General features: G+C 48.3%; 1 protein-coding gene across 1 annotated transcript in view; it reads left to right on the forward strand.

The window, feature by feature from the left end:
- Positions 1 to 26,598, forward strand: part of MAPK8IP3 (mitogen-activated protein kinase 8 interacting protein 3) — a 683,833-nt gene that overhangs the window by 404,759 nt on the left and 252,476 nt on the right. Inside the window, exons 13-16 of the mRNA XM_078662972.1 lie at positions 19 to 75; positions 4,432 to 4,602; positions 8,607 to 8,733; positions 14,330 to 14,425. Of these exons, the coding sequence (XP_078519098.1) occupies positions 19 to 75; positions 4,432 to 4,602; positions 8,607 to 8,733; positions 14,330 to 14,425 (451 nt within the window). The remainder of the gene's footprint in view (positions 1 to 18; positions 76 to 4,431; positions 4,603 to 8,606; positions 8,734 to 14,329; positions 14,426 to 26,598) is intronic.

Consider the following 26,598-nt stretch of genomic DNA (forward strand, 5'->3'; position numbering starts at 1 on the left):
CTCTCCTTATATTTGCAGAGCATCTCGGGAACATCCATCAGTCCAAGAGAAGAAGAAGTCAACCATCTGGCAGTTGTACGTACACAGATCATAATAATAGAGGGAAAGCCTCAGCCTGCCTAACTTAGGGCCTAATTTATATATTGGTGTAGATTGTAGTGGCTCATAAATTTAGTTGCAAACCCACATTAAGTTTGGCCACGGCGGAGATTACTCTATCTCCGCCATGGCCAAATGTCTTCGACAGCCCTGCGCAGTAGTGGCAGTTGGAGAAATGGCCACATGTCCACCCGCCCAATTTAGATGGGTGGACATGTAATGGTGAGGGTAGCATTACGTTTTTATTTACAAAAAGTAAATCCCATTTTGGGATTCTCTTTTTGCAAAGAAAAAACAAATGCTCTGTGCTACTGGGCGGTGCTCTGCTGATGCAGTCTCATAGCAGAGTGTAATATGCATTGTCAGGACCCGCTGTGACAGCCGTTCCTGGCAATGTTTTTTTATAAATGAACGCCGGTTTAGCAGTCATTTATAATATAGGGTGAGCAGCCACACCACCATGTGGATTTTTGTAAATTACTCTGTTGCCATGGAGGAATGGCGGGCCATCCGCCCATACTTAATTCAGGCCCTTAGTTGGGCATGGAAGGTGCTGAGCAGTTTTTGTGGAGGGAGGGACAGAGCAGCTGTGGTAGAGGCGGAATGGTTTGTAAGAATGACTTGATTGTGTACAAGGGGCTAAGGAACTTAAGACATTTCTTGATTATGTAGTAAATGTAGAGTACAAAAGGAAGTGATGCTTGGAGGTGTGTGGTGTGGGTGAATATGAATATTTCTGATAGTTGTGAAGCTATGTAGTGTTTGTGGTGCAAAAGTGAAGGAGGGGTGTTGTCAAAGAAATTGATAGCTGCGTGTTACGGGGAGCCTGGGAAGTGCATTGGGAATAATCAGAAAAGTCTGTATCTTGGAAAAGCTAAGAGGTTCCTATTGTGTAATTATTTCATAACAATATATTTCAGTAGAAGGTGAGGCACATGTATTTAGAAAGAACCCAAGTATTGTATAATGTGTCGGAAGCTGGTATGTGTGTGTTGAGGAGGAAGCTAAGTGTGTACTGTGAGACTAATTGAACATTTGTGTATTCCCTTTTCTAACTACTGCAAGGTCCATAGGACTACTTTTTGATGAAAAATAATTAATAGGAGGGTGAACAAGTTATAGAAATACAGTTACAGACCGCCTTATGTTAAGAATGTGCAAATGTCACATACTTCCTGAGAATTCAGACTACTTTTGGACTTGATGTTCAAGTTGTCCCCTTAGCCATTGGGGGAGTGGAAGGCAAAGTGTTCCCTACATTCTGATTTCTATTACGTAGCTTTCAGCACCCAGCATGGTGGGTCACAGTAATTTAAGGTCTAGAAAAATGTAATGAATGAGCACCTTGAGCTTGCGTAGTGCTTTGTTTATTGAATACAATGGATCTAACTGTAGTTCCTTTTTTAATCCTCCGTAGTCTGGTGTTAATATCTCCACTCCACTTGACAATATGTTAAAGCAGACTCTAGGAGACCACCTAATATCTGCAAAACAGATTTCTGTCCTATTAGTTGTGCTCTGCAACTCACTAGACCGTTGAGAGACATTCCACACTAAAATCTCTGCTCCCAGGCACTCACAAGAATATTCCTTACAGGACCAGAACAATGCATGAGTGAATACACATAGTACTTACTCTGTGCACCCTACCCCCAGTCTTTGCTTGCATAGTTCCCTAAACACTGAAAGGCAGCACACTTGGACCTGCCTAAGGGAAATTGCCTCTTAATTCACAGTAGATGACTTCTACTTGCAGCAACGCTTTCTTGGGCTTTCCTCAAGGTACCATGATTTAGGGTGCTTTTCTTTCCAGCTAGTAATGCTCATGGTGTGCCTAACACATTGTTTTACAAATTTGAAGATGATTGAAAAAGGGAAGTCAATCAGATATTCCAGCAAAACATTAGTGAGTGCGAACGCTCACCAGCAGACTGCTCACAGTGATATACTGGGATCATCTCACTCTTACTCAAACCCATGCCTGTATAAACAGTGAGAGAGAGAGGATGAAGATCTATGCACAACCTCCCTTAGACCCACGCCACACTAAGATTGCTAGAATCCAATGGTTGTGCAGTTGTTCACCACAGAATTGGACAGGTCAATCCACCCATGGATCATCCCGGCATGCTTCATCATTGAGGACCTGTCCACACCAAAGTCAGAAAATACTACCTATATAGACTCAACCGCTAGTCGGAAGTTCTTAAGATGTGTTTTTGGATATAAGCAAGGATCCAGAGTGATTAAAAATATCTTAGGGTATACCCACTCAGACGTCTCTCTTTAATACTGGAGTACCCTAGATATGATTGATATCTAGGGTATCCCATTGATGTTTGATGAGACACTATGCGTCAGCCATCCCATTACATTTGCTATCATATTTTGGCCTTACAAACACGCTTATTTGGTCGAAAGCCTTCTTCAGGGCTATTCTAATCCCCGCCTATTCTACATCTCAGTCATGCAAAGTGATGAGGCATAAGGCTCTCATGCCTGTACTAGTCTATAAGTGGTCTTAAACTGCAAAACAAAAGAAATGAATAGAAAGCTGGTTCCACACAAAGCCGAATATTAAAATGAATAATTACAAAGAACAGCGACTCAAATCTAGTGGACACTGTAATTCACTCGCAAACAATGAGTCAAATGAGACGTCGTTTTTATATCACTGCAAAAGAAAATGTGGCCAAGCAGACATCGTTTTGCCTTACCTTGAACTTGGGCTCATGTTATGACGTGGTCATATAGAGGGGCACTTCCCTATAGACACACTTGTGTGTATGTAGAAAGTAGGTGTACGGAGATTGTGTTATTCTGTTGTTTCATTACTTCCCTTTGTTTTGTGCTGTGGTATATATATATATATATATATATATATATATATATATATATATATATATATATATATATATATATATATATAAATATGTATATATACATATATATGTATATATTTATATATATATTTATATTTAGGAGCAACTTTTCCCATAGACAAATCGTTTTTTGTTTTACTAATAACTTTGGCGCCAAATCTTCACAACATTTCCAAAATTAGTTTCCCAGTTACTTTAGCTGCTGCTTGAAAAGTTTTGGGCTGATTGGTCAAGTGGGAGGCTGAGAAAAAAGGGGGGTCTCAAAGCGCTTTCCCCCCATGCAATGTCTTTGGGGAATTTGCCTTTCTTTAAACACGACTACAGCCTGAACCAATGAACGGAATTACACAAATTTGGCAGAAAACCAGATCTTGGTCCAGAAAGAGTACTTTTTGTAATTTGGTGTAATTCTGTACCTGAAGGGGACCCTCAGATTCGAGGTCCAGAGGGAAAAAAAACCTCGCACACGATATCTCCTCCGTGCACAGTCAAAGGCCATGAGCATATATATATAGCTAGAACCTGTGTTAGTAGGTATTATGCCTGTCATGTATTTTATTTGTGATTTGGAGATTGTAATATTCATGCATGGAGAGTCTTTGGATTTCTGCCAAAGATTCCAAGTTGTGATAAATACCCCCAGGTTTCAAGGTGACAGCAAAAGTTAGGTGAGTGGGTCAGCATTGTAGTTCTCTAGAACCAGGCTTTTGTCTTTCTCCAGATACTGGCTAATCGCAGCTTACCTCAAGAGTTCTATTGATGCAGTAGTGAGGGTATGGGTCTCTCTACAAGCCCACTCAAAAAGGATGTTTGGTCTGCTAGAGCAGTGGTGACTGTGTCAAAGAATCCTGGGGTCACCACTGGCCTAAGGTTCCCAGCATAGTTGATGTTGCAGTCTTCTGTGTGTGATGGTTCTGTATCCACAAGACATGGTCTTTTAGGACTATAGCTCCAATTATGGGATTCTTGCAATGTTTGGTGGGCCTGTAACAGTTATTTCCAACCCCATCAGGATTCTGAGATTCATTACAGCACCCTGTAATTAATATTTTCCCATTGAGTCCAGGTGCTCAAAACATCTGAAAGGTCCAGATAAAACCATAGGGTAATGGGAAATTACCAGAGAACTCAAACACCAGTATTATTGATCACCCTGATAATGGGTTTCATATATAATCCCGGGCATTTCTTGTACTCTCAGTATTATTAAATCCAGGGGTGCAGAATTACCACACCTGTACCGGAACATTCAGAACAAATATATTCTCTAAAATATCAATAATGGGACCCAGTGAATGTTTAGAATAATTGAATAAAGTCCGGGGAGCTTTGACATCTCCTATTAACACCTCTCACAGCTGTTGGAAGTTTACTTTATAAAAAATAAGTTGTTATAGACTGCATGTCTGCCATGTTATTTCATGCTTTTCAATCCCCCTTTCTGTTTCAGCTTTAGTCGGCTCTTCAGCTCCTCTGCGAGTCCCCCTCCTGTAAAGAGGTCCTACCCATCGGTGAACATCCACTACAAGTCTCCGACGCCAGCAGGATTCAGCCAGCGCCGCAGTCACACCATGTGTCAGATCTCTTCAGGAGGTCGCACACTAGAGTTCTTCCCTGACGAGTGAGTTGTTAGACCCTGCCAGGCCATCAGAGTAAATAGCTGGAAGAACAAAGTCTAACATCACCTTTATTTTTTTTTTAAATGGAAATGTGGTGCACCCAGCAGAATCCAGGGGCCAGGCTGTTGGCTGGCTTATTCAGAGAGAACGGATAAACCTTATTGATTGTACATTAAAGGTTCTTCTTAAATGCAACATATTTCTGACATCTTGTAAATGCAGGCTTTTAGGTCTCTGGAGAGAAAATGACCAATACCAGTGGCTTTTATCTGAAAGACACACAGGGACCAAAGGACAAGAAGAACAGGAACATGGAAAAGTGAGGCTAAAACAATAGAGAGTTTGGAAGAGAGGAGTAGATATGAGTAGAAAATGGATAAAGTTTATATTGAGAAACAGTCACAAAGAGTTTATAATGAGATAGTGAACTGAAGGGTTTGGATTTCCTGGCTTGTGATGTCCTTTTTTGCTTGCTGTATTAGCCTTCCTGATGCTTGCTTGCTGCTATTTTGTCTATCCTCACTAAGAATGTTTAATGTCATGCCTCTCTGGTTCACTGTTAAATAATGAAGGACATTTTATCTTGTAACCAATTCTGAAGATTCCCAAGAGTATGCTCTTGTGTTCTAGTGGATGAGAAAGTGTTGAGCAGCATAGAACCAAAACACGTTGGATTATAGTACATGTCACAAAACCTTTCACTTAATCTGTGTGAGGTATTATGGAACATCTGAACTCACAAGATGTGGTTACAATTATTGGCAGCTCCAGATAGTTGCCACATTTTTCTATGATCCGTGCACAATCCCAACAATGTGCATAGTTCTCCTTTTTGCAAGCCCTGAATGACAAAACAAGCTTTGCTTATCCCTTGAATGAGGCCCAAGAACACCTTACCCTATGTTTGTGTCTGCTTCTGTTGTGTAGACCATACTCATCTGTTTGAGAAACTTGTGAAAGGCTTTTTGGGTCCACTACTTATGGCATTTGTCTCTCATCTTATTTATGGATTTTGAGCCAGGTTGTCACTATCAGGTTTCATAAATGAATAAGTCTGATAAACTAGTTAAGTTTACACAGTCAAGCAGGGTAGTTCGGAAAATGCCCCACAGCCGTCTCAATAACTTTAAATTGAAATTCATAATCCCTGATTTTGTGAAGTTTTTTTGTAAAGTGGCCACAATTTACATGTGACGTTTGCAGCCAGTCCAACTCAATAGTCCTCAGAATGTTTCATGCTTTCCTGTCATAATTAGGGCCTATGAGCCCAGGCATATCTCTAGCTTTTGACTAGAGTCAGGTCTGCCTTACACTGTTGTGCACTGTATGTGGTCACTTGGGAGTACTACGTAAAAGTTTTGATAGTTCACTAATAGGTCAACGTTGGTTTTGTGGCTCATCTTGTAATGGCTGTGGAAGAACTCTCTTGCCTCTCCAATAGTTGATAACAGATACTAGAGGCAATTTCATCAAATAAGAAGGCATATAGCATAAATATGAAATCCCTAGCAACAGCTGGAAAGAGTGTAGGTGGCAGAACAACAGGGTGTGAAGAGGAGGGGGGGTGGAAGAATGCATGCAGGTTCACTGAACACAAGTGTTAGAGCATATGTGCCTCAGTGACAGGACCCGGGGGTTCATTTGTCCAAATACATCTTTTCCAACCAACAAGTTTAGGAGTATAAAGCCAAACAGAATTACTGACCATGCAGAAGGTAGTAAGACATGTTTTATACTGAAAAGAAAACGCTATAGTGAGATTGTTGCAGTTAATTTGAGGCAGCTGATGGCTGTGATGTACCATGGGATACCCTCTGGCAAGTGGCTGTCCATGATAAATGCCATCCAGATTTGTTTACCTTTTATAACACCAGGTACACAATAGTCTTTTGCATCTCTTAAGTTTTACATGTTTTAAAGACTTCCCCAGAATGTATTCCAAGCTCCTCAACCGGCAGTGCACGCTTTTCAGAATGTTCCTTACCTGCTCTAAAAAAGCAAGCCTAATGTGAAGCTTGTGAAGATGTTAGTACTAAAGCAATTTATCAGGCCAAAGGCCTACTCTGTATGCTTTGTACAGCCATCACTGATTGGGGCTAGTTGTCTCTGTACCCTGGTCACTTCAAGCCTGCCATCAGGTTATGGTGTTACCACCTCTAAGTTCTTGTATAATTGTGCTGGTCTGGAATGTAAATATGTAATCCGTATTTGTAAAGCGCAAACTACTCACCCTTACAGGTCTCAAGGCGCTGGGGGCCGTCGTGAAAATTAAGTGAGCTATTGCCCAGAGTCACACAGTGCTGAGCTGCTGCCGGAGCCAGGGATCGAACCCTGAACCCTATGCTCCGAAGTCAGCTGCCCTGGCCGCTGCACCACACATCTCCACTCTGGAATCTATGACAAAGTGACGAGATATAGGAGTAAGGAAATGACTGTAATAACTATAGATTTATTTTTCCCCAAGGTATTTGAATTATTTTGCATATAGGAACAAACAAAGTGAATGTGGCATTTCAGGAATATTACAGGCCTATGACATTGCACAGTTTATTGAGAGACTACATGCCAATGTGTCCCTCATCCCAACTTCCACAACGGACTCCCTTCCAAGACCTACCTGCAGAGAAAAGAACTGCGGAGAAACATAAAGAAATCCAATCAGCAGATTATTATTACAGGTTCAAGCAACATGCTGACACTTTGTTCTGTTAGAATCACCCCCTTGTGGCATCAACACTTTACAACACTGACAATCAGCGGTCCTGAAGAAGTGTCAGTTCTCTTAAGGTCCTAGGCATGACAGCAAAGGGGTTGCATCCCTAAGGTGATCAATGTGTGGCTTCCACATGGCTTCAAAATTATCCATATTCATCTCCATGCCTATAAATTGCCAAGACTGCCTTGTCCACTCAATCAACATGCAAGGCATGCTTTTCCAGTGATTTGCAGTGGTTGGTTTGGCTGCCAATAACTATAGGTTTCTTAGCACTTACACCCCTTCATATTACCACTAAACCACTATGGCCCACATTACCATTAGGCTATGATTAGAAGTTGTTTACCTGGATACTTCTGTCCTCCAAGAATATTGCTACATTCTGGATGATACCAGACCTATTACTGGCCCACTTGTAATGGCGCCCTAAGAATCCCAGATGTTTGCCTGGTTTTCATTCTAGTTACCTATGAAAGCACAGAACTGGAAGGGCAAAACTGTTGTATTTCTTATTCTTGGGCACCCTGACTTGTGCCTCTAATTGTTATACATACAGTTTTGTAGTACCCTTGGAATAGTTAAAGATTCAGAATTAGTTGGGGAGGCTTTTACAGTGGTTACATTTCACACATTGTAATTAGTACTGAAGCAGATGCATGAGTACCAGCTATGGTTATGGAGAAGTAAACCTAATATGAACTTGCCATGTTCTTGATTTACACTAGTGACTCACTTCTTTCTTGTATCAAGACTATGTCACCTATTTGAAAGTGTAATGAGGACCTATGTTATACACATAGTGGTTTCAAGGTATTTTAGCTCCCTGTGTAAGGTACATTTTTACACCTTTATTTTTATTCTGATCTCCCCACCATCTTTCCCTTACTCTTGTCACCTTCTGACTCACTCCATATGCCACCTGGCGAAGGAGTGCATCTCATCAACATTTTGGTATTCAAATCATTGCAAGGCTACTTGTTTGTGGTGTCTGTGACATTCTCAAGCATGTGGCACAATAGGCTAGCACCATTGTGGCCTACTCACAGGAACAGTCATAGTTATAGGTAAGTAACTATTTTTTTACACAGAATGTTCCCGCTAACTGATCCAACCTATGCTTGCTATGTTTTTCCAGGCTTCTTGCACACTGTACAGGGCAATGTCTGCTTTCTTTTCTCTCTGCTTTTGAGCTTTGCTTGCTTGTGCCCATGCACTGCTTCGCTTCCTTGACCCCCGGCTTCTTGTTTCTAACCACAGATTGAGAAGTAACACTGTTGCTTCTCTCCTCAGTGATTGTACGTCGTCCGCACGCCGCGAACAAAAGCGGGAGCAATACCGCCAAGTCCGGGAGCATGTGCGGAATGACGATGGCCGCCTGCAGGCATGCGGCTGGAGCCTACCCGCCAAATACAAACAGGTAGGATTGCTTCTAGTAAACCCTTTCTGACCAGTGCGAAGAAAGAGTGCTGCAAAAAAAAGGGGTAGAATTACATTTGTCATCTGTCAATGTATATGCAACAACCGTTCGCCCCCACTTTAACATGGACTAATACCTCAAAATTGAAATGTTACTTGGTCCTCTCCTAGTTGGGTTTTCTTATTTGTATCCACTCTAGAGTTTGACCAGTAGGTTTTCACTGAGATGTGTCCCTTTTGGGGAGTACTCAGAATGACTAGTTGTACCAGGCTCATGTAAAGGTGAGACCATGAGAAAGCACACACAGTGATGCTATCAGTGTCCCTGTGATGATCTAGTGCAAATCTGCCATGTTGGGCCCCTAAGTCCCAGAATAGCTTGAGTCAAATGGAGACCAAGCTATGACCCGTTAGAGGCCATGGCTCTTTTTCCCATTTTCTTTTTAAATTATTTTTTAATTGTTTTTGTATAACTCTGCAAAATATCTAAGTTGTTTTCACCAGGTATTTCATGGACTGAGTAGATGTTCAGTCACATATTGCAGAGCATGAGGATATTTGTATAAAATGTGTATGAGAAAAGCTACAGACACACTTTTCTCCATCGGACAGCTATATGGAATTTAATTTCAACAGTAAAGAAACTGTTGTAGTGATTAATAATTTGTTAGATTATATTGAAATTGATCTCTAATCAATGAGAGCATATACCATATGTGAGTCCTATTTAGGGGTGCTGCAAGGGTAGGAATAAGAATAGGGGTCTTAAGATAGGAAAATAATTACCCCCAGTTATAAACCCAGGAGACACGCTGGGGGAGGACTTCAGGGACACAGTGGTGAGGCAAATGTCTACTGTGGCAACATATCATCATTAGAAATAAGATGAAGAAAGGAGATGAGAGCATCGGGTGCAAACTAAATACTATGCAACAGAAAAGCCTACCCAGAGACAGAAGCACCTTGGAGTCAAACCTAAAGGTCACAGAGAACCATTAAAAATAAAAATCCCTCACATAAATCCTATATATATAGATAGAGGCAGTAATGAGGGATTAAGGATATACAGTAACAACAAAACATAGGTGGAAAGGAGAATGCCCCGAGAGAAGGGGAGTCATACCTGGCCATACTATTAGTTCCCAGACATCAATGGGACTTTCATCAAATGCTGGAAGCAAGTAAGTGTTGGCTCACATCTTCATGGTAGCATGTCTCACACAATTAAAGACAGATTTGAACTGAATAGTTTCTCCTCAGTCTTTTCTTTAGTTTTAAATATGCCTGTGTGCCTTTCAAGAGCTTAGTGGATCAACTTGTTTCTGAGACCTTCTATGAGAAATAATCTCTCACCCATAAATAATAATTCCCCCGTCTCCTATAAATCCTCTTTCATATTTCAGTAGTTTTTCAATCTTCACTGTATGTTTTTTATCCTACCTTCTTCATGCACACTTCCTGACGTACGTCATCCATTATCTCTTGTTTCCTTTCTTTACATTATTTATTTAATAACAGCACACACCTTTATTTCCTCCTATTCATTTTCATTGCTACCAGACTCTTTTTATCCTAAATCCTTCCTTACCAGCCTTAGTAGGCATTCTGCAATATTATTCTGCACACCTTCAAATTCATGTACATATTCTTGTGACACCACCCACAAATCCAGTTTGATATGGATCAGTACTTCGTTTTGTAAATACTTCTCCTAGCAGTTTGTGATCTGCTTTGATTCTGAAATTCTTGTCTCCCCACAACGTTCTTCACTTTTTTGATAACGCTACTATAAAGTATGAGTGTCTCTTTCTATTGATGAATATAGGTTACTGTTATCTTCTCCTTTCCTTGACAGTGTAGTAACATGGTGCCAAATCATTTTGTATTTGTATCTAGGTATGCACTACAAATACAGCAGCTGTAGTCTTGACATACCCCACAGAAACTTGCTGTGAGCTCCTTAAATCTTCCAGTGAGATTTTCCTTTTCTCACTAGAGTGTTTTGATACCTTTTTTGATTTGTCTAATTTAGCCGGCATTATCTTGGGGTAGCCTTGTTGTTAGTATCATAGATATACTGGTCGCATGGGGGAGAAAGGGCTCTGCTGATCACTAAGTCCATAAAAATCACATACATAGTCACAGTTCCAATGTCAAGTTCAAATGAAGAAGCATTTTCCCCCAATTATTGCTCCATGAATCTCCTTCTCCAGGAACCAGCAGGAGAACAGCAGTCCAGGGTTCAATAACAAAAAAGTTATAGTGGTCTCTACCTGGCGCTGATGTGTTGTAGCACTGATGAGCCCTGAGGTCATGACTTCTCTGACAGCTATGTCTCCATGCCTCCCATTCTGTCCTCAGTAATTAAATCCCAGCCGGCTCTCCTAAAATGGCAGTGCACCCCCTAATACAAAATCGCAGGGGGAGATGGCAAAGTGCCAGCAACCAAAAACACTAATGCTGATAACGCTGTAGTCAGGTCCACAGCAGGAGTGCCAAGCTACCTCCAGCAGCCTCCATCTCCGGCTGCAGGAAACACAGGGGCGGGGACTGAGCAGTGGAGAGGCGGAGATCTGGGGACACACTTGGGTGGCTACATTATCCCTAGTCGGATCTCTTGTTGCCTTTGCATCTAACCCCACGTTGTCAAAATCAGAAACTATCTCAATAGACTTTAAAGCCTTCGATACTTCTCAGGACATCCTCCATCTCCCTCTGAAATTAAATAAAAGAGCATTCATAAAAAAATCCTAAATATTCTGACGGGGTGGTAATAAAAGCTGTCAGAATCATCATGCAGTCTCTCCTGATTTTATGTCGAAAGCTAGGTTGAAAGAAGAAAATACTTTCCCCCAATTTAGCATTTTCATAATTCCTTTAATGTTCAGGATAGAAAATACTTATCCAATGGTATCCCTTTGTTCAGTTCATGTAAATCTATGCATGGTTTAATGTCACCTCCAGGTGTTCGTGTTACCACTACTGGGGCCAACCATTCCGTCTCTTCTCTTGCTTCTATAATTCCCTTGTTAATCTTTTTCACTCCTTGAAGATAGTTTTTATTATTGCCATTGGAACCTTTCTAACTTTAGGTGGAGAATAAGCACCTTCTAGTGCCATCTGAGGAGGCAGTGGCTGCAAAACCAAGTTAATCTCATGGCTCTGGTGCTGATCTTCCAGTCAGTGCATCAGGATTTGCTCTAGTGGATGGACACCTTCAATCTTCTCAAGGGTCACCTATTCAGCATATACAGGTTTAGACTGCCATGGTTGGTCACACATGCCTCCTTACTGGGTTAGGGTGCTCATCGTGTCAATATGACAACACTGAGCCTTTTGTCCATATTGGAGTAGTGCCTGCACATAAACAAGCTTGAGCTGTGGGTGGTCATTCTTGCGCTCAAGGCCTTTCTTCCTTCCATCTCAAGGAGGAAGTCAACATCCAGATTCTGTTGAACAACAGTCCTACATACATGATATGAACAAACAGGATAGTGTGGGGCCATAAACCCCATATTTGGAGGAAAAGTTTAAATGGACATTTGGGCAGCAATGGGGAGTTTTTATTGTAGCAACCTGTCTTGCCAGCTCCCTCAAAATGATAGTGGATGCTCTCAGGCATTTGCTGCTGGAGGACCACAAGTGGGAGCTACACCACAAAGTGACAGAAGTAATCTTCTCCAGATTCAGATTTCAAGTCATGGATCTCTTCGCCATGGCCCAGAACAGGAAGCGTCCTAAGTTTTGTGCCATTCACTTCAACAGGTATGGATTCTTAGTGGGATGCCTTCAGGTTCAGTTGTTCTCATTTCTTTCTGTGCATATTTATGTCAATCCTGCCTCTGTCCAAAGCTCTGCAAAATGTACAAGAGGATCTTGCTCAGAATATTTTGACTGTTCCAGGCTGGGATAGGAGTATCTGATATGCCCAAATGTTGGCCCTAACTCCCCCTCCCACACAGTGCATGACTACCTTGCAGCAGGATAATCAGGTTGTCCACCTCAGTCCCAAAACACAACAGGTGCATCTGTAGAGATTGATCCGTGCAAACCAGATTCTTTTTAGCTTCCCTTTGAGGTTTCTGACTTCATCTTGACAGTCAGAAAGCCTGCCTCAAAAATACATCTTTGGAGGTCACTGGAGCAGATTTTTGCAATGATGTAAAACAGAAGGCATTAATACATTTACATCTCACCTGTCTGACATCTTAAGGATAGCATTGTCCTTGCCCAGCTGGGTTTAGAGGTTGTAATGGTTAAAGGCTACCAAGAGCTCTGTCTGCCTTTATGTGCCTTCCTGATCAAACTTCCCTTTTAAATCTCCACTAATGGCCTATTTTCTGAAAGGTTTGCTTTACTTGTTCCATTCCACTACTTGTATGTCAGTGGGATTTGAACCTTGTTTTGATAATCTTAATTGTATCTTTATTCGAGCCGATGCTCAGTTTCTCATTTCAACTTCTCATTCGAAAAACAGTATCATTGGTTGTAATTACTTCTGCTCACAGGGTTGGAGTACTTCACGCCTTTTTGGTTTGTCCCCCCCTTCAGAGTTTTCTATCTGGATAGGTTGGTCCTTCACAATTTCACATATTTTATGCCCAAAGTGGTTCCTGCATTTTTTGTGGGCCATCTATAACCCTTTTATCTGTCTTTCCTCCAACCAAGTAGAATGAACTGCTGCATGGGCTGGACCCCAGACGTGTGCTGTTGTACTATACTAAACACATACAACAAGAGAGAGTTGATGGGCAACTCTTTGTTGTCTTTGCTGGAGCAAAAAAGGACAAGGCAGTGACCAAATGCACCATTTCATGTTGGGTCATCCTTTGTTTAGAGATCTGCTATGCTATGGCCAGAGAGATCCTCTGGAGGACATTCACTCTCATTCCATTAGGGCCATTGCTGGTTTTAGGGCTCTTTCCAATGGCATCCTTGTTCCTGGAATCAGCCAGGCAGCTACATGATAATCTTTGTATACATTTTCTATGCACATTGCACTACTATCATTAACAATACATTGCACAAATCACCCACCCTTCTTTCCAAAGATTTTGGTTGTATGCCTCAATATCATGGTTGAATGACATCCTGCAAAAATATTACATTCACAATGTCGACTACACTATATTGCCAAGGTAAGTATATATACATAAGTAGAGATTTGCTATTTTTAATCCTGCATTTACATAACTTGACAGTATTACAGAATCAAGCGGATATTTTAACTGCAATATAGTGGCATAATACCAATTAGTCCTGGACAGTCATGTCAGATATGAGCTACAAAAGCTGGGATTGTGTGTATTCAGAGCACTTACCAGTTTTAGACCTTTATTCAGGCATTTCCATTCATCCCTTTTTTACTTTCTAAGGCTTATAGAAACTACTTTGCAACCAGCCTAGTATCAGTTAGTAAATTAAGGTGCATGACAGCATGATATTTGTGTTTTTTGCAGCTACCTCATATGAACCATGTACCTGTGTTCCATGCTTCCTATTGATTTCAAGGACACAATTTGCAAGTCACATCTGTACCCTCGTAGCCCTTACCAGAGTTGCATCCCCTTACTCACCTTCTTTTGCTTCTTTACCAGCTGAGTCCCAATGGTGGGCAGGAGGACACGCGCATGAAAAATGTCCCTGTGCCCGTCTACTGCCGGCCTCTAGTGGAGAAAGATCCCACCATGAAGGTAAAACAATAAACATTATAGAACTGATATCTGTTTCTTGTCTTAATGCTAGAAGTCAGTTTAACACTGTGCTTAGATGTTTTGTGGTGTCATACCAAGATAATGCTGCAACTTTGGTATGCTAGTGTAATGGTCTTTTCAATGCAACACTTAGGTCAGAGCTATATTGTTATTAAACTGGTGCAACTGAAATTACAACAGTCACTGTAATGGTTATTGAGAAGAGTACTTTTATTTGCCTGCACTCCTGTGAAACAGTAGTTTGCAAGGTATGCACCTCCCCTTATAATAAGCTGTGTGAGCTGTGTCCCCTACATGTCTCATACTCAATTCACACCTCTAAGTAGCTTTGGAATCTGTATATCTGAAAGAGACACGTTAGTGATAGATTCCTTACCTTAGAATATCCCCAGGCGTCAGACTGGATCCGGAAACTTTTGCGTAGCAGTACCCTTGCGCGTCGGTAGGCGTCGTCTGCGGCTCCGCGTCCGTCGACGGCGTCGTGGGCGCCGTGATGATGTCGTCGGAGTACTTAGACGCCGCCTCCGCGTGCTGACGTCAGTTCTTCTTTTTTCTGCACCAGCAAGCGCAGATCTGGAAAAAGCAGTAACCCTTAGTCAATCAATCAATCAATCATGCCATTTGTATAGCGCACTACTCACCCGGGAGGGTCTCAAGGCGCTTGGGGGGAGGGGTATGCTACTGCTCGAACAGCCAGGTCTTGAGTTGTTTCCTGAAGGCGAGATGGTCCTGGGTCAGCCGAAGGTGGATGGGGAGGGAGTTCCAAGTCTTGGCAGCCAGGTAAGAGAAGGATCTTCCTCCGGCGGTGGCTCTTCGGATGCGTGGTACGGCTGCGAGGGCGAGGCTGGTGGACCGTAGCTGGCGGGTGGGCGTGTAGAAGGTCAGGCGGTCGTTGAGGTACTTGGGGCCCAGGTCGTGGAGAGACTTGTGTGCGTGGGTGAGGAGCCGGAACGTGATCCTCTTGTCGACGGGGAGCCAGTGCAGGTTCCTCAGGTGGCTGGAGATGTGGCTGCGACGGGGGACATCCAGGATGAGTCGGGTGGAGGCGTTCTGGATGCGCTGGAGTCTTTTCTGTAGCTTGGCTGTGGTTCCGGCGTAGAGGGCGTTTCCGTAGTCCAGTCGGCTGGTGACGAGTGCCTGGGTGACAGTCTTCCTGGTCTCGGTCGGGATCCAGCGGAAGATCTTGCGAAGCATACGCAGGGTGTTGAAGCACGATGAGGAGACGGCGTTGACTTGTCTGGTCATCGAGGGGGAGGGGTCCAGGATGAAGCCCAGGTTGCGTGCGTGGTCGGTTGGCTTGGGTGCGGTGCCCAGGGCTGGGGGCCACCAGGAGTCGTCCCAGGCGGAGGGCGAAGATCCCAGGATGAGGACTTCCGTCTTGTCCGAGTTCAGTTTCAGGCGGCTGTCCTTCATCCACTCGGCGACGTCTTTCATCCCTTCGTGTAGGCAGGTTCTGGCGGTGTCGGGGTCTCTGGTGAGGGAGAGGATCAGCTGGGTGTCGTCGGCGTAAGAGATGATGTTGAGGTTGTGCTGGCGTGCGATGGCTGCGAGAGGTTTCATGTAGATGTTGAAGAGGGTGGGGCTGAGTGAAGATCCTTGCGGGACGCCGCAGATGACTTCGGTGGCCTCGGAGCGAAACGGGGGGAGGCGGACTCTTTGTGTTCTTCCGGCGAGGAACGAGATGATCCACTCCAGTGCCTTCTCTTGGATACCGATGTTGCTGAGGCGCTGGACTAGGGTGTTGTGGCTGACCGTGTCGAACGCAGCGGAGAGGTCCAGGAGGATGAGGGCCACTGTTTCCCCCTTGTCAAGCAGGGTCCGGATGTCGTCGGTGGCTGCGATGAGGGCGGTCTCGGTGCTGTGTTTGGCTCTGAAGCCGGACTGCGAGGGGTCGAGGGATCCGTTCGTCTCGAGGAAGGCGGTCAGCTGTCTGTTGACGATCTTCTCGATGACTTTAGCAGGAAAAGGGAGGAGCGAGATGGGGCGGAAGTTTTTGAGGTCGGTGGGGTCCGAGGTAGGTTTCTTCAGGAGGGCGCTGATCTCGGCGTGCTTCCAGCTCTCCGGGAAGGTGGCGGTGTTGAAGGAGGCGTTGATGATGTTCCGGAGTTGGGGTGCGATGGTGGAGTCGGCCTTGTTGAAGACGTGGTGTGGGCAGGGGTCGGTCGGTGATCCGGAGTGGATGGTGTTCATCGTGCGGGCTGTGTCTTTGGTGGTCACCGTGGTCCAGGTGCGAAGGGTGGCGGTGGGGGGCGTTAGTTCAACGGTTGGGTGCGTGGGTGGGGCGCCGAAGCTGTTGTGGATGTCGGCGATCTTGCGGTGGAAGAACGAGGCGAGGGAGTCGCAGAGGTCTTGTGACGGAGTGATGTCGTTGGTGCCAGTGCTGGGGTTGGAGAACTCCTTGACGATAGTGAAGAGCTCTTTGCTGTCGTGGGTGTTGTTGTCCAGTCGTTCCTTCAGGGATTTCTTCTTGGTGGTGCGGATGAGCTGGTGGTGCTTGCGGGTAGCGTGTTTGAGGGCGGTTATGTTGTCGGTGGTCCGGTCGAGGAGCCAGGCTTTCTCGAGGGTGCGGCAGGTCTTCTTGGAGTCCTTGAGGTCGTCGGTGAACCAGGATGCCTTCTTGCTTCTGGGTCTGCTGGGAGGGTTCTTTAGTGGCGCGAGGTCGTCGGCGCAGGCGGTCAGCCACTGTGTGAAGTTGCGGGCTGCTTTGTTGGGGTCCGTTGTGTTAGCGGGTGGGCTCTGGCTGAGGGAGGTGGTGAGCTGGTCTGCGGTGATCTTGCTCCAATTCCTGTGAGGTACCTTTTGCAGGTGGTGGTGGGTCGTGGATCTTTCGAAGCTGATGTGGACGCAGCTGTGGTCGGTCCAGTGGAGTCCGGTGGCGTGGCTGAAGGTGATGTACTTGCTGGAAGAGAAGACGGGATCAAGCGTGTGGCCGGCGTAGTGGGTGGGGGTGTTGACCAGTTGCTTGAGTCCGAGGTTGGCGAGGTTTTCCAGCAGGGCGGTGGTGTTGCGGTCCTTGTTGTTCTCCAGGTGGAAGTTGAGGTCCCCGAGGAGGATGTAGTCAGTGGAGGGGAGGGAGTGCGGGCTGATGAAGTCTGTGATGTCTTCGCTGAATTGTGTGCGTGGTCCCGGGGGTCTGTAGACGAGGGTGCCTCTGAGGGTCGTCTTAGGGTCGGTGTGAATCTGGAAGTGGAGATGTTCGGCTGCTGCGAAGGAGTCGTTGGCGTCGGTCGTGATGCGGATGGTGTTCCTGTGGACGATGGCGATGCCACCTCCGGTCTGGTTGATGCTGTCCCTCCTGATGATCTTGTACCCGTCCGGGATGGCGATGGCGATGTCGGGTGCAGAGGAGGCGTTCATCCAGGTTTCCGTGAGGAAGGCGACATCCGGTGATGTAGCGTCGAGGAGGTTCCAGAGTTCCACGGCATGTCTGTGGACGTAGCGGGTGTTGATCAGGATGCACTTGAGGTGGTTGCTGCTGGTGTTTGTCTTGGCGGGTGCGGGGCAGGTTCGGAGGCAGGTGAACTTGCAGGTGCAGCAGGTGCGGGGAGGGCCAGGGGTCCTGGTGCTGGGCGCGGGCCAGGCGCGGACGGGCGCAGACGGGCTTACCTTTGGCGCACCTTTGGCGCTCAATCGGTGCTCCCGCTGCGCGCGTCCGCTGCGCGGTCGCTCTGGGGGCGTCATAAGTAAGGAGCCGGGAGGGAGGAGCAGCTGGGTGGCAGGAGCGGGGCGGCAAATGGAATCACAGGGGGGCGGGGCCGCAGGGAGGCAGCGGCGGGAAATTCCAAGAAGCAGCGGGCAGCGGGAAATTCCCAGGAGCAGCGGGAAATTCCCAGTAGCAGCGGGCAGCGAAGGAATCTGCAGGCAGGAGGCGGCAAAGGCAGGCAGGAGCGGCAGCAATGAGTGGGGCGACCAAGCCCTGTGGAGGGCTGAGCGGTCAATTTTTTACTAACTTTTTGGATCATTTTTGATCATTTCTCGAAGTCTTACGACTCCGATCGGTGCCGTAGGAATGCCTGGATTCAAGCACTGCGAGGATTGCGACCGCACGATGTCGGTCACGGATCCTCACCACCTGTGCCTAACTTGTCTAGGCGTCGACCACGACGACAAGGCCTGCTCCGACTGCCGGGCCCTCTCTTCGAAAGCCAGGCGGGAGCGGTCCCGCAGGCGACTCGAACTCCGGCAGTCGGTCCCGCGCCGCGAGAGGTCTCGGTCCCACGGGAGGTCGAGGGACAGGTCACGGGCTCGGAGCCACCACAGTTCCGAGAGTAGCCCGCACTCCTCCGGGTCGAAGTCATCGTCAGGTAAGAAGCACAAGAAGTCGAAGAGGCGTCATCGCTCTTCTGACTCCCCCGACGCTCGCGCGATGCGACCGGGGGTTCGGGTGACACCACCCACGCGGCTCCGTCGGAGTCGCGGGTGCCGCATCAAGCTCCACACCCTCCGGTCCCTGGGCGAGACGCGACGCCGGAGGAGATCGAGCACTTCCTCAGGGCCATGAGGAACCGCTCTCCTCCGACGGGCTCCGCGGCGCCTTCGGGCCCAGCGGACCCGTCTGGGGCCTCTAGCGGGTCGGGGGCTTCGGCCCGACGCCGTCAGGTGCTTCGGCCCCGAGGCCGCCGACGCCTTCGGGCCCGGCGCCGCAGGGCCCCACAGTCCCGACACCGCCGGCGCCTTCGGGTCCGGTGCCGCAGGGTCCAGCGGTCCAGGCGCCGCCGGCGCCTTCGGGCCCGGTGCCGTGGGACCCCCCTAGACCTTCTTCGGGATCTGGGTCGTCGCCGGTGGACCTTACGACCTCCCCGGCATCGGTCCGTCAGGTGTCGCCTCCGGCGGCGCCGTCCCCGATACCTCCTTCGTTCCTGTTCCGACGTCGGGACGGCCCCACTGGGTGCCGCTTTCGACGCCGTTTGGGGAGTTTCGCTTCTATGAACAGGCCCCATTGATTGAGAACCCTGAGTATCAGGAGATGGGTGATGTGGAGGGTTGGGAGGGGTCTGAGGACCCTCTGACCCGAGAGTGTCAGTCTCAAGAGGACTGGACAGGGGACCTTGGGGAGGCCAGTGGCCTGGACACCTCTCCAGACACTGGTTTTGTCTCCCCTCCTACCGTGGCTTCGGAGGAGGGGGCAACCTATAGTGTGGTGTTGATGAGGGATGCCAAGGCCTTGGGCCTTGAGCTCCCCGTCGCGGCCGTGAGGACTAATCTCCTCACTGAGGTCCTTAAACCGCAGTCAAGCTCGGCCGAGCCTCTGCTGCCCTTTAATGAGGCCTTGACCGACGTTCTTTTGGGCACTTGGTTCAAGCCCGCTACGGGTTCGCCCGTAGATAGGAACGTGGCCAGACGCCACCGCCCGGCCCCGGGCGACCCATGTTTCCTGTCCACCCACCCCACCCCCGAGAGTCTGGTCATCCAGGCCTCCAATTCCCAGACTCCAAGAGGTACGAGCAGTACGGGAAAAAGATCTTCTCCTCCCTTAGTCTGGGATTGCGGTCTTCCAACACCGCATGCCACTTGGGCCGCTACACCCACTCTCGTGGGAGACGGTTGCGGAAGTGCTGCCAGAGTGTCCGTTGGAGGTACGGGCCAAACTCGGCCAAGCCCTTGTGGAGGGTCGGGATGCAGCCAAATATTCTATCCGGTGTGGGCTGGATACCACCGACTCACTAGGTAGAGCGATGGCAACGACGGTGGCGGTTCGACGCCAAGCCTGGTTGAGGTCCGCCAACTTTTCGGCAGATGTCCAGAACACTCTGATGGACATGCCGTTTGATGGCTGTCGCCTTTTTGGCGACAAGGCAGACCATGCGCTTGAGCGCTTTAAGGACTCCAGGGCTACGGCCAAGTCCTTGGGCCTCTTGGCCCCGCGCCAGCAATCGGGTGCCTTTCGCTCCTTTCGTGGCCACTGAAGGGGCGTCCCCACACGTGCTGCCAGCCACACGCCGCAAACTAACATCCAGCGCGGTGGCGGCCGTGGAAATCGCCGTGGAGGCGGTCGGGGCCAACGGCGAGGCCAGTCCACATCTTCCCCCGCAGCATCCGCCTCAAAACCCACCTAGTCCGTGCTTTTCGGCCCATGTGATGCCAGTGGGGGGCAGGGTTCGCCATCACCTCTCTCACTGGCGCACTATACCTTCGGACAGGTGGGTGCTGCAGATCGTCCGAAGGGGCTACTCCCTCCCCTTCGAGACGACCCCTCAAGCCATGCCACCGCAACACCACCCCGTATCGGGGGATCACTTGCGGCTTCTGCAGGAGGAAGTTTCGGCCCTCTTGGCCAAGGGGGCCATCGAGCGCGTTCCTGGGCCAGAAGTAGGACGTGGTTGCTACTCCCACTACTTTATGGTACCCAAGAAGGGCAATGGGGGCCTACACCCCATCTTGGACCTACGGAACGTCAACGGCTTCCTCCGGAAGGAGAAGTTTATGATGTTGACTCTGGCTCAGGTCTTAGCTCCCTGGACCCTGGAGACTGGATGGTAGCGTTGGACTTGCAGGACGCTTATTTCCACATCCCCGTCCTGCCGGCCCACCGGCGCTACCTGCGGTTCACGGTAGGCCACGAGCACTTTCAGTTTACCGTGCTCCCCTTCGGCCTTACCAGCGCCCCACGGGTGTTCACGAAGGTGATGGCGGTGGTCGCAGCTCATCTGCACAGGTTAGGGGTTTCGGTCTTCCCCTACCTCGACGACTGGTTGTTGAAGGCGGGCTCGCCCCAGACAGTCGTCAGCCACCTCCAGACAACGGCAGACCTCTTGCACCAGCTGGGGTTCTCCATCAATGTGCCGAAGTCACACCTGTGTCCCTCTCAGAAGCTCCTCTTCATCGGAGCGGTTCTCGACTCGGCGCAGTTTCGGGTTTACCCACCCGAACAGCGGGTTCGGGATATACAGGCTCTGATTCCAATCTTCCGGCCTTTATCCCGAGTTTCGGTCAGGTTGACGCTGCGGCTTCTGGGGCTGATGGCTTCCTGCATCCTTCTGGTGCATCACGCCAGGTGGCGGATGTGGGCTCTGCAGTGGGACCTGAAGTTTCAGTGGGCCCAGCATCAGGGCAACCTGTCCGACCATGTCCTGATCTCGGAGGGCACTGCGAGACAGCTGCAGTGGTGGCTCACGGACCGCGATTGGGTCAGCGGCAGATCCCTCTCCCTTCCCCAACCGGAGCACGTGGTTGTGACGGACGCGTCCCTCCAGGGCTGGGGAGGTCACATGGGAGAGGCGGAGATCAGAGGCCTCTGGTCTCCGGCGGAGGCCCGGCTCCATATCAACCTTTTGGAGTTGCGGGCGATTCGTCTAGCACTGAAGGCATTCCTCCCCTCTGTCCGGGGGAGTGTAGTGCAGGTGTTCATGGACAACACCACCGCCATGTGGTACTGCAACAAACAGGGCGGGGTGGGGTCGTGGACCCTCTGCCAGGAGGCTCTGCGCCTCTGGCAATGGCTGGAACATCAGGGCGTGACTCTGGTGGTTCAACACCTGGCAGGTTCTCTGAACGCCAGGGCGGACGAACTTAGCCGCCGGTGCATGATGGATCACGAATGGCGTCTGAACTCGGACGTGGGGCAAGGTCTCTTTCTGCAGTGGGAGAGCCTTGGTTAGATCTATTCGCCACCAAAGAGAACGCGCAATGTCATCAGTTCTGCGCATTGGAATTTCCAAGGCGGCACTCGCTCGGAGACGCTTTTCGTCACGAGTGGAGTTGCGGTCTGTTGTACGCCTTTCAGCCTATACCATTTCTGCCCCGAGTGCTGAAGAAGATCAGGCGCGACCGGGCACAAGTCATCCTTGTGGCTCCGGACTGGGCACGAAGATACTGGTATCCCGAGCTACTCAGTATGTCAGTCGATCCCCCGGTTCGTCTGCCTCTTCAGGAGGACCTTCTGTCGCAGCAGCAGGGGACGGTCCTCCACCCGAACCTGTCCAGTCTCCACCTCCATGCTTGGAGATTGAGCGGCGACAGTTGAGGCCATTTGACTTGCCTCCTGAAGTCTGTAACATCATTCTGGCAGCCAGGCGTCCCTCCACAAAGTCGGTATACGCCTGCAGGTGGAACAGATTTGTGGCATGGTGCACAGCAAAGGCTGTGGATCCTCTTTCTGCCCCTCTTTCTGAGGTTCTTCTTTTTCTTCTTTCTCTTGCCCAGCAGGGCTCTGCTCTGGGCACTATCAAGGGCTACCTTTCTGCCCTTTCGGCCTTTTTGAGGCTGCCTGATCAACCTTCTTTGTTCAAGTCCCCTATTGCAAATCGATTTCTTAAAGGCATCACGCACACGTTTCCACCTGTTCCCTTTGTGATGCCTCAGTGGGACTTGAATTTGGTTCTTACATTTCTGATGTGCGCTCCCTTCGAGCCACTCCACAACTGTCCTCTTCGCCTTCTCACCTTGAAGACTGCCTTCCTGGTAGCCATCACCTCTGCCAGGAGAGTGAGTGAGCTCCAGGCTCTATCCTGTAAACCTCCTTTCCTTTCAGTCCATCCGGATAAGGTTGTGTTGCGGACAAGGCCCTCTTTCTTGCCCAAGGTAGTCACAGCCTTCCACATTGGGCAGTCCATCACCTTGCCCACCTTCTTTCCGCCTCCGCATCCCTCGAGAGAGGAAGAGAGGCTCCACCGTCTGGACCCAAAACGTTCTCATTCTATCTGGATCGCACACGCCAGTTCCGGGTGGATGACCAACTCTTTGTTAGTTACGTGGGCGCTAAGAAGGGGAAAGCGGACCATCTCGCGGTGGATCATCTTGTGTATCCAGGCGTGTTACTCCTTGGCAAAGAAGGAACCCCCTGTTGGGCTGAGGGCTCACTCTACTCGAGCCACAGCGACTACAACTGCCTTGGGCCGAGGTGTGCCCTTGCAGGACATTTGCCAGGCAGCTACGTGGGCCTCGCTTCACACGTTTGCAAGACACTATTGCCTGGACAGCCAAGTCCGGAGGGATGGCTTCTTTGGCCGTTCCGTCCTCCAGGACTTTCTGGTGTGATTATTGGTTCGCTGACCCACCACCGGGGATGGTATTGCTGAGGCATCTATTCTAAGGTAAGGAATCTATCACTAACGTGTCTCTTTCAGATGCACAAGTTACTACTTGTGTAACGATATATCTGTAAGAGACATTAGTTAGTGATAGATTCCTTACCGACCCACCCATCCTCCCCGTTCTGCGAACCGATATCTAGGGTTAAGGTCATCGCCTTTCTTTTGACTAGGTGTGAGTGTTTGATTGATTCGGATGCTCCGTCCATCACCACCCCCTTTTGTACCATCCCCTTTCAGGGCCCTAGTTTCAAGGCACCAGTGTTGGTTTTGAAGCATAGCTCTGCGTTTCTGGCGCGGAAAAGCTGTGTCTAAGAATTGACGTCAGCACGCGGAGGCGGCGTCTAAGTACTCCGACGACGTCATCACGGCGCCCACGACGCCGTCGACGGACACGGAGCCGCAGACGACGCCTACTGACGCGCAAGGGTACTGCTACGCAAAAGTTTCTGGATCCAGTCTGACGCCTGGGGATATTCTAAGGTAAGGAATCTATCACTAACTAATGTCTCTTACAGATATATCGTTACACAAGTAGTAACTTGTGCTTTGGTTCTACTGCACAGGATCAGCTTTTACTGGTTCATGGGGAATTCCAGATATGAGCTTGGATTTCTCAATGTTCACCTTCCTTTGTAGCTATCCACATTTTCTGTCTTCATTGTTTGTGTGCTGTTATCCAGTGCGATCCTCTCTGACCTGTGCTCAAACGGCAGGCTACTCTCTAATGAAATATCTTTTATTTATTTATTTATTTATTTATTCATCACTTATAGAGCGCATCGTATCATCCCTAGGGGGATCTCACAGCGCCTAGGCATGACAGCAGACAGAGACCACGAGCAGTGCCGACCCCTAAAACATCCAGTTTTTTTATTTTATTTCTTTTTATTAAACAAAAACAAATAAAATACATAAAATAATTCTCAGGTGAATGCATTCGATTCCAACGCATAAGTCAATGTGGCACAGCACAGAATCAAATATACAACAATCAATACTAGGGTCTAGTGGATTCTGCGCTTCCAGGTCTAAACCGGACGTGGGCGGCTCACAGATTTCCCCACGGTGGCTATTCCACGGCCCCAAATCTTACCCCAACCCCGAGCCGCTCTCTGAACATACACCAATCAAGGTCTTCTGCCCATTTATTGATTCGGGCGGCTGGCTCCCCAAAGTTGAGTGATATTACGTTTGGCCACCATATATGTTAGCGTGATCCACTGTTTCTGGTACACATTTAGATCGGATGGTTCCCATACATTCAACAGACATCTCCGGGCTTCTGGCCGCATCTCCACCCCCAACACTTCCCTCAGCTCATCATGAATCTTTTCCCAGTATGTCTGTATCACATCGCAATGCCAGAGGGTATGCATCAAGGTGCCAACTGCTCCGCACTCTCTCCTACAAATTCCACTCTCAGCACCCCCATTCAAACCAGACGGGGCCCCGTTAGGTAAGATCTATGCAGGATCTTTAGCTGCACCAATCGGAGCCGCATCTGGATGGCGACTACCTTGGGTGAGGACACCGCCTCCACCCAATCCTCGTCATCAAGTTCTAGCCCATCCGCACTCCACTGAGCTCTAATCCTCACCAATGGGTTCTCGGAGTTATTGACCAATTTCCGATATATCAATGAAATGGTCTTCTCCGGAATATGCCCATCCAGTACACAGTCCTCGAGAGGGGCTGCCTCCGGGAGTTCCGTGCCTTTGGGGACATGAGTGGTGAGAGCGTAACATCCAGGTTTTTAAGCTTTTTTTTTAAAGTGTGCCAGAGAGGTACAGCGATGATCTCTTCCGGCAGCCTATTCCAATGGAATTGGGCCAGATAGGAGAAAGCACGTGCTCCCATTCTGGCTTTATAGATTCTGCAAGGTACTAGAAGATTCTGGTTACTTGACCTGAGGAGGCGACCGGGAACATACGGCCTTGTCTTCTTCCTCAAGTAAGCTGGCCCCAGGTCTTGAGTTGCCTTAAACACCAGAATAAGGAGTTTAAAGACTGCTCTTTTCTTTACATGCAGCCAGTGTAGAGCTTGCAGCAAAGGCCGCGAAGGGGAGCGTCTGGGTTTATTCAGGGCCATTCTTGCGGCTGTATTTTGCAGAACTTTTATTCATAAATCCTGCCATGTCATGTTTGACATCTAATTCTGATAAACATTTTTATTAGAATGGAGTATCGGAGACGTGCCTGATTCAAAAATTGCATTTTATAGTTTGTAAAGTAGTACTACAATAGTATTATTTAGTTACCGCAAAATGCAATTCACAAATGTGTATATTTTCACCTCTTCTATTGTTTCCATGGAGAGATCTTCATGCATGTAAGTTTACTACTTAGGGGCAGATTATGATCTCATTAGGAAGGCCTCCAGACGGGTTCCGGAACGAGCAAACAAGATTCAGAGCCTATGTTTCCAACCAAATCTCCCCCCGTTCTGAACGACTAAGTACGATAGGAAGATCCCATCCACGTCGAACGAATCGTTTCCAAAACCAATCCTGTCAGTCCGACTTTTTCGCAGCCGAATCGTGCTGCGCAATGGAGCCAGCTTCCGAAAGAGTGAGTACGATGCACGATTCAGACAGCTGTATTGACTCGGTCTCTTTGGGGCACGGTAGCTAACCCCCCTTCACCCGGGGCCCCCCGAATCAGTCCCGTGGGTGTACCCATGGGTCCCTCCTTTCCATGCATGCACAGTGTGGCGGGCACCATGGGTTGCCCGCCACAGGGTGTACGCTTTTCCCCACCCACCCCTTTTTGCGATGGGAGCCCGTGTACGTGTTCAGGATACAGGCTCCCATAGAGTTCAATGGGAGTCCGTGTGAACCCAGCCCGTCACCATACGGGTGCATCGGAACCGGTTACTCGTGGCGCTCAATTCGCTAGGAAAGCCCTCCGGATCCTAGTTGTACGGAGGGCTTTCCCTAATAAGATCTTACTCCGCCTCTTTTTACTGAAAATGAAACGGACCAGGGGAATGGCTGTAAAAAGGGGATTTATTACTCCTAAGGGTGGGTGGTTTACAGCTGAGTAAGAACGGATTTAGAGAGGTACATGTAGCCACCCCCAAAAGAGTAAGCCTGTTGTTCATAACCTGCACTTCTGAATTAAA

This window comes from Lissotriton helveticus, chromosome 10 (assembly GCF_964261635.1).
Source record: "Lissotriton helveticus chromosome 10, aLisHel1.1, whole genome shotgun sequence".
Classification (NCBI taxonomy): Eukaryota; Metazoa; Chordata; class Amphibia; order Caudata; family Salamandridae; genus Lissotriton; species Lissotriton helveticus.